Below are 18,754 nucleotides of genomic sequence, written 5' to 3' on the forward strand. Positions count from 1 at the left end.
TATGAAAGATTTCCATAAAAGTGTGCCATGTTCATGCTTCTGGAGAGTCTCTACCTTTCCTCAGATTTTGACTTGTGAACACTCCCTTCAAAAAGGGTCAAGAACACCCTCTTTCCATTATTATTTATATTTCTATATTTAGTCATATTCTCTCATTCTTCTACGTGAGATTTAAATTCAAAGATAAAATAGCAAAGATAAAAATCTCGTATCAAGCAAGACAGGAAGCCTTCCTGTTCGAGTATCAGAGAACAAAAACCGGTTTTAAGTAAAGCAGTAAACTTTACTGCAAAAAATGATCGCTTTTGCTACATTAGCAATGAATGTTGCTTTTTCTTCAGTTTTTAAAATCCAATAGTTGCCCAGAAACATTATTCTCATTCACTTTATGATCATTTATTCATTCATTCTGGAAATATTTATCAATTTTAAATAAACACTGCAAACTGCTAGAGGGGAAAAAAGCTGCAAATAATCATTAATTGAGTCTTTTCACTGAAATTGAAATTCAAATATACTTATTACATTGGAAAGTAAGGTTTATTCATTGTGGCTGAGATAGATGATTATGATTGTGGGTGAGAAAGTATAAACAATAAAACAAAAAAATCAGTTTAAAATAAGAAAATGTCACACATGCAACTTCACAAGAAAATGAATTACAATGCAGTTTGACTTTTATTTTTATGTTGTTTAATTTTATACACATTACACATATCATACATATACACTTGTTATACAAAAATCCAAGTAATTTAATATCTATAAAGGAAGAAGAGATACTGCATTTGATTTCTGGTACTATTCCATTTAAATACTTTTAAAATTCAGATTTCAAGGAGACAACAAATTGAAAGCCATTAATTTTTCAGAAAGCTTTGTGTTCACATAAATTCATCATTCAAGTATATTTTTAATGAAACAATAAACCATCTGACTAGTTGCAAAGTCAAACTGAACAAGCCACGATATGGAGCAAAAGCAGAGCTTTCTTTAGCTCCGCTGTCATCAGCCTAGAATCCACTTCTAAGATATGAAACACAGCACAACAGTGATTTTAACCTGACACTATTAAATGCCATAGTAAGGGCTGACAATGTACAGCACACCCTATACTGTTTGTTCACAGATTCTCATTAAAAACACAATACTAAAAAAATAATAATAATTAGAAATTTTATTTTTTCTACATTTTTATTCATTATGAAAAGCAATACATGTTTTTCATTGTGCTTGGCAACTCGACATCATATCTGAAGGAATAATTTAAACATCTTATAAACAAAATATATACATAAACTCTAAAAGATCTTGGTATTGTTTAATTAATTCACTTATAATTTCGGTTCTATGGTTATCAACCACAGCAAATATAAAGAATTTAAAATAATATTGCTCACCATAGTATAACATGTTTTTAAAAAGTGAATTGTTGAGGCACGAAAGCATTACACGATTTGCCCAAGATCATGAAAGGAAGAGGAAAGCGCATTTTCTTTTCTAACTTAAGCGTCTGTCCTAAACCCTAGGTTATGCCATCTCGCAAAATTACCTCAGTGCAACAGATACAGAAATTAGACGCATATTTCGGAATGTTTGTTTAACATAAATTGCTCTTATTAATAAACTTAACTTTAAGAATCTAAATGTTTATCATACATTAGGAATTTATAAAAAGAAACATGATCATTTTCTGAATTAATAGGCATTAATGAGTTATTGTTTAAATTTGACACATTTGATTGCAAACACAAAACTGACAATACAATTTTAAACAAGTTCAGCAAAAGATGCTTATTAACATGATTTGTTAAAAAATACTTATTGTAGTACCTACAAAATTTAGAAGACAGTACTAGAGACACACATATTAATATAAATGTATCAAATCATCTTCTAGTTGATCTTTTGTTTTTTATGGAAACGTTCTAACAAAGCACTCATGATGTTTCCCGGTATTCTTTGGTGCTCATCAATCAAAGCTTGAACAGCATTCTTTGTCTATTAAGAAAACAAAAGAAAAGCCATTATTCTTTTAGTTCTCAATATAGATCATTTATTTTGTGAAGATTTACTATACCACTACTTCGAAGAGGCCCTCCCTAATGTGGCAGCCATCTCTCCTCAGAATTGATCATTTCCTCCTCAGACACCCAGAGCATATTTCTTACACTTACGCATGAATCACAGTTAGTGTCCACAGGGCTATGTCCTACCCCGATCGTAAGCTCCTTAAGATACAGCTTAGTGTTTCTCGAGCATTGAGCACAGCAATGCCTTGCACACATTAAACACTACAAAGGACTGAAAAAAAATCCGAAGAAAAAAAGTAGCAGGAAATTTTCTAGCAGCCAGGTGGTAGCTTCACTCCTTTCCAGCCAGTAATAAACTTCTGTGTATTTTTCTTTCATCACCAGACCTACCAATTACCTCAGGCAACACAACAGGAAAAAGTGAGGAAAACTATGAATGAGCTGATAATCTTCGTTCATTACCTTAATTTCTAGATAGTTTACCAGGAATTTAAATTAAGTCATAGCAACAGAAAAGTCAATTAGGATATATCAAGAAATCTTCTAAAACTATTTGTTTCCCATTAAATTCATGACAAATTTCAACACTTTTTACCCTTCTTTTTTTGTAAGGAAGATTGGTCCTGAGCTAACATCCGTGCCCATCTTCCTCTACTTTGTATGTGGGACACTGCCACAGCATGGCTTGACGGGCAGTATGTAGGTCTGTGCCCAGGATCCAAACCTGCAAACCCCAGGCTACCAAAGTGGAGCATGCGAACTTAACCACTATGCCACTGGGCCAACCTCAACAATTTTTACTTTTAAATCAGTTTGTGGCTATCTAAGAAAATGTTTTATGCATACAGATAGTGCATGCATGACATGCAAACACGCTTCCTTTTAGATGCCAACCTTTCAATGAGCCTTCTTTTTTATAATCTTGGACCTTCATCTCTTTTTAAATATAATTAATAAACCCTAGCCCAAAGATGTATTTAAAAAATACACCTCTCTAAACCACAAGTTTTCATGTCTGTGGAATAAGAACTATTTCATACACTTACTATAAGAATTAAATGAAATTGAAACTGTGTCTTCAGGTACTTCGTACAGTGACTAACACACAGGTCGTGTTCTGTGAAGTATTTTTTAAAATTTTATTCATTCATTCAGAAAATATTAGATGCTTTGAAAGCTATAATGTTAGTGAACTAAGTTTCTAATCTCAATGAGGACATAACTCAATAAGCATAATCAAGTACAAAGTAAGTAAAATATAAGATCATTTGTGAGACATATCATCTGAAATGTGAAAAGAAGGTGTGAAAATTCAGACCAAGAGCCCCTTTGGTGGGCAGTGATCAGGGAAGGACGCATGAACAGAGGTACTGTTCAGTCTGGGTCTCCAAGGACCAGTAAGATTTCCATAAGGAAGGAGCATGAGGAGAAAGACCACCGGGAAACACTGTCTAAGGAAAGGCAAGTTGGAGGGTTCTGCTGGAGTTTCAGGTATGCGTTCATAAGCTGGGTGGCATAAGGCTTTAAAATTAGGTTTCAATTAAGCAGTGAATGGAGTTAAATACCAAGGGAAAAGAACAGAACTTGTTCAGTACAAATTGAGGTGTCAAGGAATGATTGCTGGGTGAAGAAATATCAGGGCTTTGCATTAAGAAAATACAACTCTTGGAAAGATCACCAACAACCTCCTTTTGTCACTAAATCCAATGGACGTCCTTTTAATCCTAATTGACTTCTCAATCACCATTGAACTTGCTTCTGGAACTCACACACTTGAAGAAAAGCTAGCTTTGGCCTTTCAACCTCTTTTTGCAGATTTATAATCCCAGAATCAGGCACTGACTTATTCTTCAAAGGTTCAGTAATCTTACCCATTTCCACAGCTTTAATTACCACCCATTTGCAGATGATTCTCAAATTTCTATCTCCAGCCCTCTCAGCTACAGATAGGAACGTTCAATAAGACTTCCCTTGAATATTTTAAAGGCACCTCAAATTCAAACTGCTCAATTCAAGACTAGCCTAACCTTCTTTCTCCCTCACACTCTGTCCTTTCCTGAGTTCCCTATTTCAGCAAATGACACTACCATGAATCTAGCCAAGCCAAAGCCTGGGAGTCATCCTTAACTCACGCTTCTCATTCATAACACTCAATCCACTGACGGCATCCATTAGTTTCACCTCCTCAATACCATGCAAATCTATCTACTTCTCTCCATCTTCTTTCTACTTTAATATGTATATTATATTTATATATATTATTTATATAAATGTATTTATATGTGGATGTGTGTATAAGAATGTAGAGAGAGGCAAAGAGACAGAAAGTGTAAACATGGAAACAAAACAACAGAGGGATTAAGACTGAGAGAACTTTAAGGAAATATCCCAGGTGTCCTCTTCAGCATCAGCACAGGGTATTTTAATTCAGATTTAGATAGTGTTTACAAAATGGTCATTCTCCACAATCAAATACCTGAACAGTCTATCATCCATTTTTTAAATGAAGTTTCATTTCTACATTAATTTGGATGCTAGTAATTTTGAGTTTGTGATAATCCAGGGGTCATTATGCTATAGTTTATGCTTATATTATTAACAATGAAGATGGGAAAATCACAACGATATATTTACAAAAGGAAAATTTCAAGTATTATTTCAAGTATATTTTAGTTCAATAATGACAATTTACAATAAAAAATATGGATATGGCAACTATATATTTAAGCAAATTCCCTCAAGAAATTCTACTAACCTATGCTTTGGTAGACTACTTCTGTTACTTTAAGTATTGATAATAAAGTCCATAAAGTAACTGGGGGCAATAACTGAGGTATTTCAATGATTTGGAAAGGCCTTTTCTTTCTTACTTAACTTGAATTAGTTAAGATTTTACTACATTTATATATTTTAATACACAAAATATCTAACTCTACCAGAGACATGAATGTGAGTAAATTTTTCTATCATATGAAAAATTACTGGAGTTTAACTATCAGTAATATATTTTCCTTAACTGAGAAAAATAAGGGAACAGGAATCATTTAATTTTAGACCTGGAAGAAACCTCTGAGATCACCTAGTTCGATTTCCCCATTCTACAAATAAGGAAACCAAGGCAGGAGAAGAGCATGGCAGCTATCCAAAGTGGCACTGCTGCCTAGCGGGAGAAAGGGGATTAGCATCCAGGCTTTTTTTCCCCTTCTCTCTCCACTACCTTCTATTGTGACCATAAAAATAGACAGTATTTGTAAAAAGCAGTCTTAAGTAGCTCTGACTCACTTAAATCCTGATAGGCAAGAAAAAATTTAAAAAGAACAAAACAGAATTCAGTTATATCCTAAAGAAGAAAGAGTTTGTCAGGAAGCAGCAAAGAAATGTGCTATATTAACAGAAAGTGTGTGGGGGCCGAACAGCGTCACGGGGGGAGGTCTCAGCCCTGGTGGAAGGCTCCCGGAGCCATCTCAGGAAGGTATCGCTTGTGACTGAGAGAAGAGTCGCACTGTGTGGAGAGCAGGTCCTGACCCGGGAAACCAGTGTCATGGGGTTTTACTTTCAGGAAAAGGAGAGCAATAAACTGTGAGTATACTTAATGAACCAGCAGAGTAACTGGAGGTAAGTTTTCTAAGAATGAAGTTCATACACGAGGCACATAACGTATCATTAATGTTACTTTTGCGAAACTTCCTCCATATCAGCTGCTTGGTTTGAATGGTCTCATCTAATACAACATTACAGCTACTTCAGCTGCACATCCTTTTCTAAATGTCTGACCTTGCCGAGTCCCAGTAAGGCAGAGCGTATTACAGTCATTCATCCCCTCTGCCTCCTAGGCCCCTCTCTTCTGGGCCATCCCTGTGGGAGGAATCCAGGTCCTGCCCCACTAAAGTCCAAGGTGGCCATGTGACTGCTTTGGCCAATAAAATGTCAGTGGGGGTGAGCGAGCCACTTTAAAACAGAAACTTTAAGGGCCATCTCATGGTTGCACTCCTAACCTTTTCTTTTGGCCATGCAAATGGCAACATCCCACATGGGGTTCTTTCAGGTGAATCCCAGAATAAAGACATGGACCTCAGGGGAAACACAACATGAACAAGAAGAAAGCTTTATTGTCCTAAGTCTCTAAGATTCTGTGGTTGGTTATTATCACAGCATAAGCTAGCAAAGCTGAATAACTCATCCAGTTTTCTCATGTGTAAAACAGCAATAAGAGAGCTACCTTATAAGGTAGATGTGAGGATTAAATCAGAGTATGCATGGAAAAGATAGAGTAAAATTATTTCTACTCACAGATGACATGATTTTATACATAGAAAACTCTAAAGATTCCACACAAAAAACTATTAGAAGTAATAAACAATTCAGCAAAGTTGCAGGATATAAAATCAGCACACAAAAATCAGTTGTGTTTCTATACACTAACAATGAACAATCTGAATAGAAAATAAGAAAACAATCTCATTTATAACAGCATCAAAAAGAATAAAATACTTAGGAATAAACTTAGCCAAGGAGGAGGAATTTTTGTACACTGCAAACCATAAAACACTGCTGAAAGAAATTAAGGAAGACACAAATAAATGGAAAGATATCCTATGTTCATGGATTGGAAGATTTAATATAGTTAAGATGTCCACACCATCCAAAGTGATCTACAGATTCAAGGCAACCTCTATCAAAATCCCAGCAGTATTTTTTGCAGAAATAGAAAAAAACACCCTGAAATTCATATGGAATTTCAAAGGACCCTGAATAGCCAAAGTAATCTTGAATTAAAAAAGAACAAAGTTACAGGCCTCACATTCACTGATTTCAAAACACATTACAAAGCTACAGTAATCAAAACAGTGTGGTACTGGCATAAAGATAGACATACAAGCCAATGGAACAAAACAGACAGCCCAGAATTAAACCTTTGTATATAGGGTCAAATGATCTTTGACAAGGGTGCCAAGATCATACAATATGGAAAAGACAGTCTCTTCAAAAATGGTGGTGGGAAAACTAGGTATTTACATGAAAAAGAATGAAGTTTGATGTGTACCTTATACTATACCCAAAAATTAACTCAAAATGGATTAAAGACCTAAACATAAGACCTAAAAGTATAAAACTCCTAGAAGAAAACAGGAGAAAAATCTTCAAGACATTAGATTTGGTAATGATTTCTTGAATATGATACCAAAAGCACAGGCAACAAAAGCAAATGTAGACAAATGGAACTATAACAAACTCAAAAACTTCTGCACATAAATGAAAAAACCAACAGAGTGAAAAGGAACCTATGGAATGGGAGAAAATATTTGCAAATCATCTATCTGATAAGGGGTTAATATCCAGAATATATAAAGAACTTCTATAACTCAACAACAAAGAAAACCCAAATAATACAATTAAAAAATGGGCAAAAGACTTGAACAGGCATTTCTCCAAAGAAGAAAGACAAACGGCCAAAAAGTTATGAAAAGTTGCTCAACATCATTAATCACTAGAGAAATGCAAATCAAAACTACAATGAGATACCACCCACATCCATTAGGATGGCTACTATAAAGAACCTCCAGAAAATAATGTGTTGATTAGGACGTGAAGAAATTGGAACCCTTGGACACTGTTGGTGGGAATGTAAAATGGCATAGCCACTATGGAAAACAGTATGGAGGAGGTTTCTCAAAAAATTAAAAATATAATTATCATATGATCCAGCAATCCTACTTCTGGGTATACAGCCAAAAGAATTAAAAGCAGGATCTTGAAGACATAATTGCACATCCATGTTCACTGTAGCATTATTCACAACAGCCAAGAAAATGGAAGCAACCCAAATGTCCATCAATGAATAGAATGGATAAACAAAATATGGTATATACATACAGTGGAACATTATGAAGCCTTGAAAAAGAAGAAAACCTTGTCACATGCTACAATATGGATGAAACTTGAGGACATCATCCTAAGTGAAATGACACTTAGCAAGTCACAAAAAGACAAATAGTATATGATTCCACTCATATGAGGAATCTAAAGTAGTCAAACTCACAGTAACACAAAGTAGAATGGTGGCTGCCAAGGGCTGGGGGAAGGAGGAAACAGAGGGTTGGTGTATGATCTCACTTCTATGTGGAAGCTAAGAAAGCCGAATTCATGGAAACAGAGAGTAGACTGGTGGTTGCCAGGGGCTGGGAGGTGGCGGAAATGGGAAGATGCTGGTCAAGGGTATAAACTTCCAGTTATGAGTAAATTCTGAGGATCTAATGAACAGCATGGTGACTACCGTTAAGAATACCATCTTATACATTTGAAAGTTGCTAAGAGAGTAGATCTTAAATAATCTTGTCACACACACACAAAAAATGGTTAATTATGTGAGATAATGGAGGTGTTAACTAACTTTATTATGGTAATCATTTCACAATATATACATGTATCAAATCTTCACATTGTACACCTTAGACTTACACAATGTTATATGTCAATTATATCTCAATAAAGCTGGGAAATAGAAAAGAATCTTGTGCAGCCCGTAAAGGAACCCAAATAAAGTGTTGATGGATATATATGAAAAAGAAGAAAGAAGGAAATGGGGAGTTGGTGTCAGAGGGTACCGAGATTTCATTCTACAAGATGAAAAGGTTCTAGAGAGCTGCTGCACAACAACAGGAAGACATTTAATACTACTGAACTGCACACTTCAACATGGTTGATAAACTTACGTGTTTCTGATCATAATTTAAAACATTTTTTAAAAGTCAGGCTATGTATACAAAAGGCTGGTGTAAAAGTTATAATCAAAATACCTCATCCTATTTCCTAGGTGATTCAATTGCAAGATATTTGTTGCTTCTTATGTAGTTTTATACTCTTTGAAAGTATAATCGCAAACTGAGTGGTCTTTTCTCATGCTCATCTTCCTCGACCTCTTTGCAGGAACTAATGTTACTGTTCACTCCTATTTTTTTACAAACCTCACTTGCTGACTTCTTTCATACAACCTGACTTGTTATCCTACCTCTCCGCCACTTCCCTCTCAGTCAGCTTTGACAGTACTTCCTTGGCCCACTCCTTAAATGTTACGTCTCCCACAGTCTCTCCTCAGTCCTCTAATCTCTCTCTAATCTGCCGTGTAAAGCTCATGGCTTCAGTAATCGTCTCAGTACAAATGTGTCCTAAATCCTTATCACCGATTCTGACTTCTCTCCCAAACTCTAGTACAATATTTCCAAAAACCTATGTACATAAATATATACCTGGATATCCTGCAGGTAACTATATAGAATTAGTTTTCAAGTGTGGTACACTCTATCACTGTAAAATCTCTCAAGTTTGTACTTTGCTCTCCCTTTCAAGTAAATAAGGAGATCATTATCTAATTCATTCATTCCTCAAATATTTACTGAGATCTAGTTAAACACCTAACACTGTTCTGGGAACTAGAGACAAAAATTCATAGCATAACCTCAGCTCTTAAAAAATAAACTAGGACCCAGACCAGTGGTTAAGTTCATGTGCTCTGCTTCGGCGGCCTGGGGTTCACGGGTTCAGATCCCGGGAGAGGACCTACATACCGCTCATCAAGCCATGCTATGGCGGTGTCCCACATACAAAATAGAGGAAGATTGGCACAGATGTTAGCTCAGCAACAATCTTCATCAAGCAAAAAGGGAAGATTGGCAATAGATGTTAACTCAGGGCCAATCTTCCTCACAAAAAAATAAATAAATAAGAAAACTAAAAAAAAAAAAATAGTATAACCTCTGCACTTTTATTTATATGTATCTACATAATCACAATTGCTAGAGTCATTTTCACAAACCATTGTAGAGGAAGAGGTCATACATCTGCTTGCCTCGGCCAAAAAAATTTGAGTGGAACCAATGTAAGCCACTTGCAAACAGAGGCCAACCCCAATTGAAATGTATTTGGTAGACCAATTCCCTAGTCTGATATTTAAGGGGCTAAAAATGTAGCTCCTACTTACTTTCCCAGTTTGATCTTAACCAAACTCTACCCACTAAGCTAGTGATCCCCCAACTTTATTCCACAGCTATTATTAAGTGCTATTCACGGGAAAACAGGGAAAGAGTTTTGGTCAGATGAGACTGGGAAATGCTCTTTGAAACAAAGTTAAATAGATCCCTTTACGGCAGGGCTCCCTAGAACCTTTAACACGTTAATGTGCTTTGCAAAATTCCTGGAGGAGAATTTATTAGGTCTATCCCAACCTTGCTATTCTAATCACATCAGACTGCTCAGCACTGTTGGTATAAGCGGTCAGCTTTCCTTCCACTGTTTCTTTGTTCATACGCTTCCCCCCCGCCCCAAGTCCACACGTCCAAGTCATGCCCATCTTTCAAAACCCACCACAGATGCTCTCATTCTAGGAAGCTTTGCCTACTTTTCCCTCACAAAGCAGTCTCCTTCCCCTTTGAGCTTCTACTGGTCTCATGCAAAGTCAGCCTCCATCTTGCTTCTAGTGATCTTTCAAAATGCAAACCTACTACCTCAGTCGTCTGCTCTCAACAGCTCCCCCGGCTTCCAGGAAACAAGATCAATTTTAGGCCATCACAGTCCAGACCCTCCCTACATTTCTAGGTGCATCTCCTGCAATCTCCCTAGTAGCTAAACCAGACTACCCTCAACTTCCCAAAGATTTTCTACTATTTCATGTTGCCGTCCCTTTAAACATTCAGTTTCCTCTACCTCATTACTCTTTGCCCAGCTAATCCCTTCTTGTCTTTCAGAACTCAGTCCAAGTATTACCTCCCTCAAGGAGGCGTCCCTGATCTAATTTAGATGCCTTTCCTTTGTGCTTCCATAATACCCTGCACAGCAGTTCTTAACCAGGGGAGATTGTGCCCTCTGTGGGGACATATGGCAGTGTCTAGAGACACTTTTTAATTGTCATTACTGGTGAGAGGTGGGGAGGGGGAGAGTTAGTGGCATCTAGTGAGTAGAGGCCAGGGATGGTGGTAAATATCCCACAACGCACAGGACAGGCCCCGTAACAAAATGTCGATAGTGCCCTGGGTGAGAAACTCTGCCATAGGCACACCATTGTGGTAACACTTATCATGTTATAAACACCGATCCCGTTATTTATCCGCCCCAGTGGACCATGACAACAGTAAGCCAGCATTCATGGAGCACTTACTATCTGCCAGACATTGTTCTAAACAATCAACATGAAGAACCCCATGCACTCCTCAGGGATAACTATGAGTGGGTACTATCCTCTTCTCTGCTCTGCAGACTAGGAGAGTGAGGTGGGGACTGCCCAAGGTCTCACAGCAAGCAAATAGCAGAGCCAGGAACAACCTGACTTCATAATCCACACTCTTAAACACGATTCCATTTTCCTCCCAAGATATTTCTACCAGACAGGAACAATTTCTTTCTTTTCATGGAGGTCAAAGCTTTCTTTTTCTGAACATCACTTACAAAACTTCATAACTATCAGTGCCAAGAACAGGGGTTCTCAATGTCAGCATACTGCCCGTTTAGAATGGACAGTTCTTTGTTGTGGGGGCTGTCTTGTGCATTTTAGAATGTTTACCAGCATCCCTGGCCTATACCAACTGGATGCCAGTAGCACCACCACCTCCCAAGTCCTATCCATCGTGGCAATAAAAAATGTCTCCAGACATAACCAAATGTCCCCTGGGTGGAAAGTCCCCACAGATCTGAAACATGTTTATTGAATGAATGAATAAATAAATGAATAAATAAATAAATTTTTAATATGATAATTGAAAGCAAAAATCCATCCAAAGACTAAGAAATAAAGAATAGTTCACCTTTTCAGCTAATTCTTCTGCTGTTATCTTTGGATCATACGGAATGGGATCCCCTAAATAGGTGCGTAACTTCACTGGAAAACCTCCATACATTGGAGCAAATGGATAGCGGAATTTTTCATAAAGCCACCTAAAAAACCCTGTTTTAAAGTAACAAAATCATTTTAATTGGTTAAATATTCTGAGAATGTAATTGTAAACTTTCAAACTGTAATACGTAAGACTTCGAGCAAGGTGGAAAACAGTATCATCTCCTGGCAATTAATACAGTATTTTTTTTTAAAAGATGAGCTTCTCATCAATTGTTACAAACGTACCACAATAATGCAAGATGTTAATAGGAGAAACTGGGGGACGAGAGGGGTATATACCCTCTGTGCTTTCCACTCAATTTTTCTGTAAACCTAAAAGTGCTCAACAAAATAATGCTTGTTAATCAAAAAGAAAAGATGATCTTTAAAAAATATGAGAATTCTAAAAGGCAAAACAAAGGGTAAAGACTTCAACCAAATCTAGAAGCTAAAAAATCTAGAGACTCTCAAATACATGACTTATATGAACAAAAGAAGAAAAAAAAGGAAGCATAAGGTAAATTAATGTAAACCTGAGACTAAAATGGGTAATAAAAATCCAATAAACTGGGTAAAGACTAAAAACATTATTGTAAATTGAAAAAAACACAAGCAAGGAATTATTAATGTAAATGACCAAGAATGAAATTTAGCAAGATTTTTAGAAGTGGTAATAATGTAAAACAAACTGATGGACTAAGTTTAAAAAAAAAATGAATCCAAAACGGCAAGCAACATGAAATACACAGTCATGAACTATACTGAAACTTTAAAACACTGTTTACATAAGGAAACAGAGAATATACCATAAGACCCAAAGTAATACTCAAAAAAATCACTAGACTAATTTTTGAGATACTCAACTGTTAATGTAAAAGAAAAAGTCAAAAAGAATTTTAAAACCACTTTACAATTAAAGAAACAAAATTAGGAATAACTTCTGGGTTGCAACTTAAATTCTGCAGAAATAATCCAAAGAAAATTAGAAGAAATAATTCTACAACAAAAGTTAAATATTACATCAATCTGCCTTTCCACTTAAATTTGGAAAAAAAAAAGTAAGACCTAAAAAACATAATGGAATACCAACAATATACTAACATTAGACATAAAAGAAACAACAGCAGTTTAAAGGTCTTCAGGAGGAGAGTTGCATGTGGATGGGAACACTAACAATACAGTGCTAGGGATATAAAATATAATCAATTAGCTAGAACACCTAAACCAGTGGATACAAAAACAAACTACAAAAATTTCAAAATAAAAGAAAGCAACAAAGATACAGCAAAGAAAAAGCAAATCTAACTGTTATCACTCCTATAACTAGATCCAAATTATTCTGTTATCAATAAATTAGAGGTAGGCAAAAAGAACTCTTCAATGTAAATGTATCGTAGTTCAAAATATTAAAAAAAAAAAAACAAAAAGCAAGAAGTAACAGAAATAAACCAAAGCAAATGGTATCTCCTTAGCTTGTTAATCTTATTTCAACATCATATTCCTTCAGGGGTAAGTTAGGAAGATAGTCTGAGTAATACGTAAATTTGTTCTAAACCTCAACAATATGGTTTAACACAGTAAATTAGATAATTCACTCTGTAATTTCAAAAAACCCTTGACAAATAAGCTTCAGTATGTATATGAGACTCAACAAAAATCTAACTAAAGAACTGCCATTACTTAGAATCAGTTATCATTTAGACTTTACACAGAAAAACATCTAAATAGTACATCCATTATCTAAAGTGACAATTCAATAGGATTCCTTACAGAGTTCAAAAGCCCAAATATTTAAAATATTACATTCTAAATACTACATTATAATTATAAAAACCATATGAATCAGAACTTACTTGTTCCTCCAAGTGATCTAAATCCTTCTCGAATATTTTGTGTAAACATAGGAATAATGGGCTAAAGAGAGAATTTGAATTAAAAAGTAAATAAATTAATCCATTCAATGTCTCTATTGAGTCACTAATGCAAACTTTTAAGAGCCTGTTTAAGATTATGAAAATAGGGTATTTTAAAATAAAGATATACTTTATCACTAGTGTGATTTATCAGACTAAATTTAACTTGATCATTTGTAAAAATATAAATGGGAAGCACCACCCTCTAGTGGTAGTATCTAGTATTTCATTTACCAGCTTTCCTATCATTCCACATAATCACCTGAAACTCAAAATAAAGATTACAGTTATCATAATGTCATTAAATAAAATGAATCTGGTAAATTAAATTGGTTTTAGTGTGCTAATGAATAGTATGCTCACTGAAGGAAAAGTTACAAGATAGAGATTCTCTCTACAGCAAATTTATATAAATTTAAATGATGGGTCCATTTTTTGTGTGTGAGCTTATTAAACCTAAAAATGTCCAACATCAATGAAAAGTAACTACAAGATTCACTTCAAAAGAAAAGCGGGGTCCAGCCCAGTGGCACAGCAGTTAAGTGTGCACGTTCCGCTTCGGCAGCCCGGGGTCCGCGGTTCGGATCCCCGGTGCGGACATGGCACCGCTTGTCAAGCTACATGCTGTGGCAGGCATCCCACATATTAAGTGGAGGAAGATGGGCACGGATGTTAGCTCAAGGCCAGCCTTCCTCAGCAAAATAAAGAGGAGGATTGGCAGCAGATGTTAGCACGGGGCTAATCTTCCTCAAAAAGAAAAAGGAAATATAGAAAAGAACTTTGTATATCAGTTTTAGAGGATTTCTGCTCACCTATTCATGGGTTTTATTTTTCCATGAATATCAATGATTAAGTATGACTTTTTTAAATGGAGACGTTAACTAAACGTCATAAAACAATGGATGAAGTAGCAAAGGATCATGTAAGGAGGTTTTGCTATGGTGGAACTGAAGTAGATAAAAAACTGAATGAAACACTTTAACATGTATACAAAATATACCAAATTAAATGATGTTTTACAATAGATAAAACTTGGGGAAGGGAGTGAGCACCACTCTACTTGTAGTCTACCATCAGCATTTGCCTAAATCAGAATTACCTGCCTTAGTGAGCAGAGTTTGAAATATTTCAATAAGCTAACATTTAAAAAGTCATTCCTGTTCAGCTTTGGAAAACAGTAAAATACGGTGGACAGAAGGAAAGAGACTAAAAGTATAGCTTTCTTCATAAAACTTATTGCCTCGCATGTAACTGATCATTTATTTATCGCATCTCTCCTCTCACCAGAAGGAAGACCCCTAAGAGCAGGGACATTGCTTTGTTCACTACTGTAGCCCCGGCACCTAGAACAGTGCCTGGAACAGATTTAGTGCTAAAAGAAAGTGTGATGAATGAACAAACAGAACAGAGAGACATTGCTTCTAACAAATTAGGCAGAAATAGGCAGTGGCAATCCTAAAACCAGTTAGAAAAACGAGCAGTCAGGTAAAGAAAAGCAGTCAGGTAAAGAATTTAAAATCTGATGGAGTTAACTGACACAGCTAACACATAAGACAAAGTATACTGACTCTTTTGTAAAAAATTCAGATTATAATCTAGAAAACCACCACTAGTTTTGTAAAATAAAAGGTTGAAATCCTAATGTCTTAAATAGCTATAAAATGTCTTTAGAGGTGAAAATTTAAAATGCCCAAAAAGGAACAGAAACCATTCAGCTCACATATATATATATATATATATATATATACACACCATTCTGCCTTCTCTGACCAGTACTGCTGGATTTATGTCTACTGACTAGCATGAACCGCAAAGTTGTATTCAAGTGTTCACTTTATAAAGTCTCTTCAGGTTACATATCTTCCTTTAAATAGCTAACTCTCCAGAAGGTGGACTTTTCTAGACTCTACTAAACAGGAGAAAGCTTACCCTAGCAGGTTGGGTATTCCAGGCTATAGTCTGGACACATGGTTTCTAAATTTGCATTCAAGCTTGCAGCCTTAAAGCCACAAACCATATTACCTTGTTACAACTGGATACTCTAGAACAACTATTCATTCCTTTCCTTGTACATACTTTGTATACAAGGTAGCTGCATAAGTAACCCAGAATTAAATTCTGCTTACATGTATACATGTGTCTTTGTATGTATGTGTGTGCACATATGTGTGCAAGAGAGAGAGAAGGTGTATTTTGGTAAAACTAGTCTTGCGGAATCGATTTAACATGGTCTTGGAGTCTTTGCCACTAAAAAAAGCAGGAAACATTTGACAAGTTACTTACCATGTCTAACCCTTCATGTAAAAAATGGGGGTAATAATAATTTTCCCATCTCAAAGGTTTTTTATAGATTACAATAATACACATAAACAATTTTATTGACACAAATGCTATTTTCTTTTACATCTGTTGTTTTCCAATTAGAGTAAATGGGCAAATTTTTTTCCCAACTTATTTAGATATGAAGCGACCTAAAACTACTTACCAAAATCATAATTCTCAGAAACTCACAAAATAAGAGATTTATGTTATATCAAAAAGCCTGTAACTTTCAGATGAACCTTAAATATTTTCTACCAATATTTTATGAACTTGCACTGACAATCTAGATTTTTTTCAATTTAATTTATACGTCACAATTTAAATGTAGTTAATCCTGCAACAACAGTCTTAAATTTTTACTCAAAGTTTACAATAATTGTGTGAGGCCTGTGAAGGGGTTTTCCAGATGGGATACTTGTGCCATTTACAACTATATCCTTACATGACTGAGAGATTTCCCTCATGTACCTGGAAGGCCCCTCTAATCTCAAGGTCAGCAGACTCACTGTGAAACGCAGTCAGGGATGGCAACAGCACCGTTGCCTGCAGTCCTGAACTGTTTGCTCTGCTCTGCTTCTGCCTTGCTGCATGACCCGATCCCTCCATCCCTTCATCTCTCTGTGACTGAGTTTCCTCATCTGCAACATTGGAATAATTACATATGTCACCTACTTACTACAGGAGTACCAACAGAAAGCCTTTAAAAGCACTACAAAAAGTTGAAGTGGTACAATATTTATCAAACTTATATTGCTATTTTGTAAATCAGCAAATGTTAAAGACTTTTGTTTTAAAACTCACAAAAGGCTGTTTATTAAATTTTCTCGTTTTTGTATAAAAGCCTTAATTAAATTATCTAGATTATGTCAATTCTCTAGAAACTCTTTCAAGGATTGGAAAAAAGAGTTTCTTTCTCTATATAATTTCTTTCTTTCAGGCCTTCTTCCAGATGATGTTCCTTAAAACTGTAAACTCAAAGCTGAGAAATTAGAATCCGATGATCAATTTATGTGATTCCAAATCTATTTTTGTCATTTTTATCTTAAAACTTAGAAGAAATAATTCTTTCAAAATATAAGCCTAAAAATTGAACTATCTTTGATTAGGTTTTCAGCTTTTATCATTGCTTTAATACACATTACATTGGTTTTTCTTACTTTTTGTACAACTGTGCATATATCCTTTTGTATTCTATATTATTCATATAGTCTAAGGTTTTGTTTTCTATATCAGGACTTAAGACTTTTTGGAAAATAAAATGTGTTATAAGTTAATTTTCTATATCACTAATACTATTAACATAAAATTAAATTCAAAAAGCTCCTTTCTAGTAATGTTTAATATTGTGTTAAAAAAAATCAATTCAATTCAACAAATACAAATAGACTACTAAGTGCTAGTCATTGTTCTAGGGACTCAGAATATAAAGGACGGCCTTGTCCTCAGGGAGTTGGCAATCTACTGAAGGACAGCAGTGTTTAAATTTTTACATTGTCTATTGTTAAGCGCTTGGGCAGGCACATTAACTCTTACACTAGGATCACATTATTAAAGCACTGTAGCAATAACTTACTTCCAGGAGGTATATACACACATGTACGGGAGAGAACAAGAGCTCAATGCACTTTAACTTTGCAACTAAAAACTTATATAAAAATTTCCATTCTTCTTCAAATACTGGTCTTGGGTTAGAATGAGTCACCCATAATCTTTTCCTTTTTAATCAACAGTCTGTATTTGCAAGGTGAACAGGCAAGCTAAGGGTGCAGACTGGTCTCTTTATGTGGCAGCAATGGGTATACAAAAAAAGTGAAATGTGAAAGGACTGACAGTATTCTAACTAACTGGCCTGAAAAAACACCACCACCTTGTCAAAGGTACTATAATTTCTTTTTCTGACAGACAATCTAAAATGAAAACAAAGAAGAAACATTCCATAAGTAATAAATAAGTGTTTCATAGGATAAAGTACAATATGGAGACCAAAAAGCTAAGAAATACTAACCAAAGCAAAAGAAAGGGACAAATGGCTTTCACATTCTTCAGTCTACTAAGTAGAATAATTACAGTGAATCCCAGAGCAACACTTAATTTTAGTGACTAATTCATTCATAAAGTCTTTTAAAAATATCAAAATTACATCAATATCTATTTCTCATCTTCATACTACTAGATAGCTGATCACATTTGTTGATAAAAAATGATAGGAGTCACATATTATTTGAGGCCTATTGTTATATAAATTGGTCAAAGATGAAAGAATTGTAATAGAACCAACCAACAACCAGCACCGAAATATGCCAACTCAATTGTACCAAAAGATTAAAATACACAGAATTGGATTATACGTATGAAAAAAGATAACTGAAGGAATACAAAGAATTTTACAAATCTGATTAAAAGAAGCCAGATTTTGAAATGTAAAATAAAACTCTGCTATATATTTGCCAGATTTCCAGATTTATTTTTCTCAAAGATGGCTTCCCATGCACAAGAAATATATTTCTCTATTGTTACCTTATAAAGAGCTATATACACTGATTTTTAAAACAGTGCAATGTAAGTATCTACATTCTTATATACTTTGGCTCACTATTTAAGCATTTATTTTAAATTCAACC

General features: G+C 35.2%; 1 protein-coding gene across 12 annotated transcripts in view; it reads right to left on the bottom strand.

Annotated features, from left to right (window-relative positions):
• Nucleotides 1-671: 671 nt before the first annotated feature.
• Nucleotides 672-18,754, bottom strand: part of TMEM68 (transmembrane protein 68) — a 39,812-nt gene continuing 21,729 nt past the window's right edge. For 11 of the 12 annotated variants that reach the window (XM_046641740.1, XM_046641749.1, XM_046641742.1 and 8 more), the window contains 3 exons: nucleotides 13,752-13,812; nucleotides 11,828-11,967; nucleotides 672-2,001 (listed from right to left, as the gene is read on the bottom strand). In XM_046641740.1, the coding sequence (XP_046497696.1) occupies nucleotides 1,897-2,001; nucleotides 11,828-11,967; nucleotides 13,752-13,812 (306 nt within the window). In that variant the 3' untranslated portion in view covers nucleotides 672-1,896. The remainder of the gene's footprint in view (nucleotides 2,002-11,827; nucleotides 11,968-13,751; nucleotides 13,813-18,754) is intronic. The other variant, XM_046641751.1, reaches the window with a different exon arrangement.

Source organism: Equus quagga, chromosome 16 (genome assembly GCF_021613505.1).
Source record: "Equus quagga isolate Etosha38 chromosome 16, UCLA_HA_Equagga_1.0, whole genome shotgun sequence".
In the NCBI taxonomy this organism is placed as follows: Eukaryota; Metazoa; Chordata; class Mammalia; order Perissodactyla; family Equidae; genus Equus; species Equus quagga.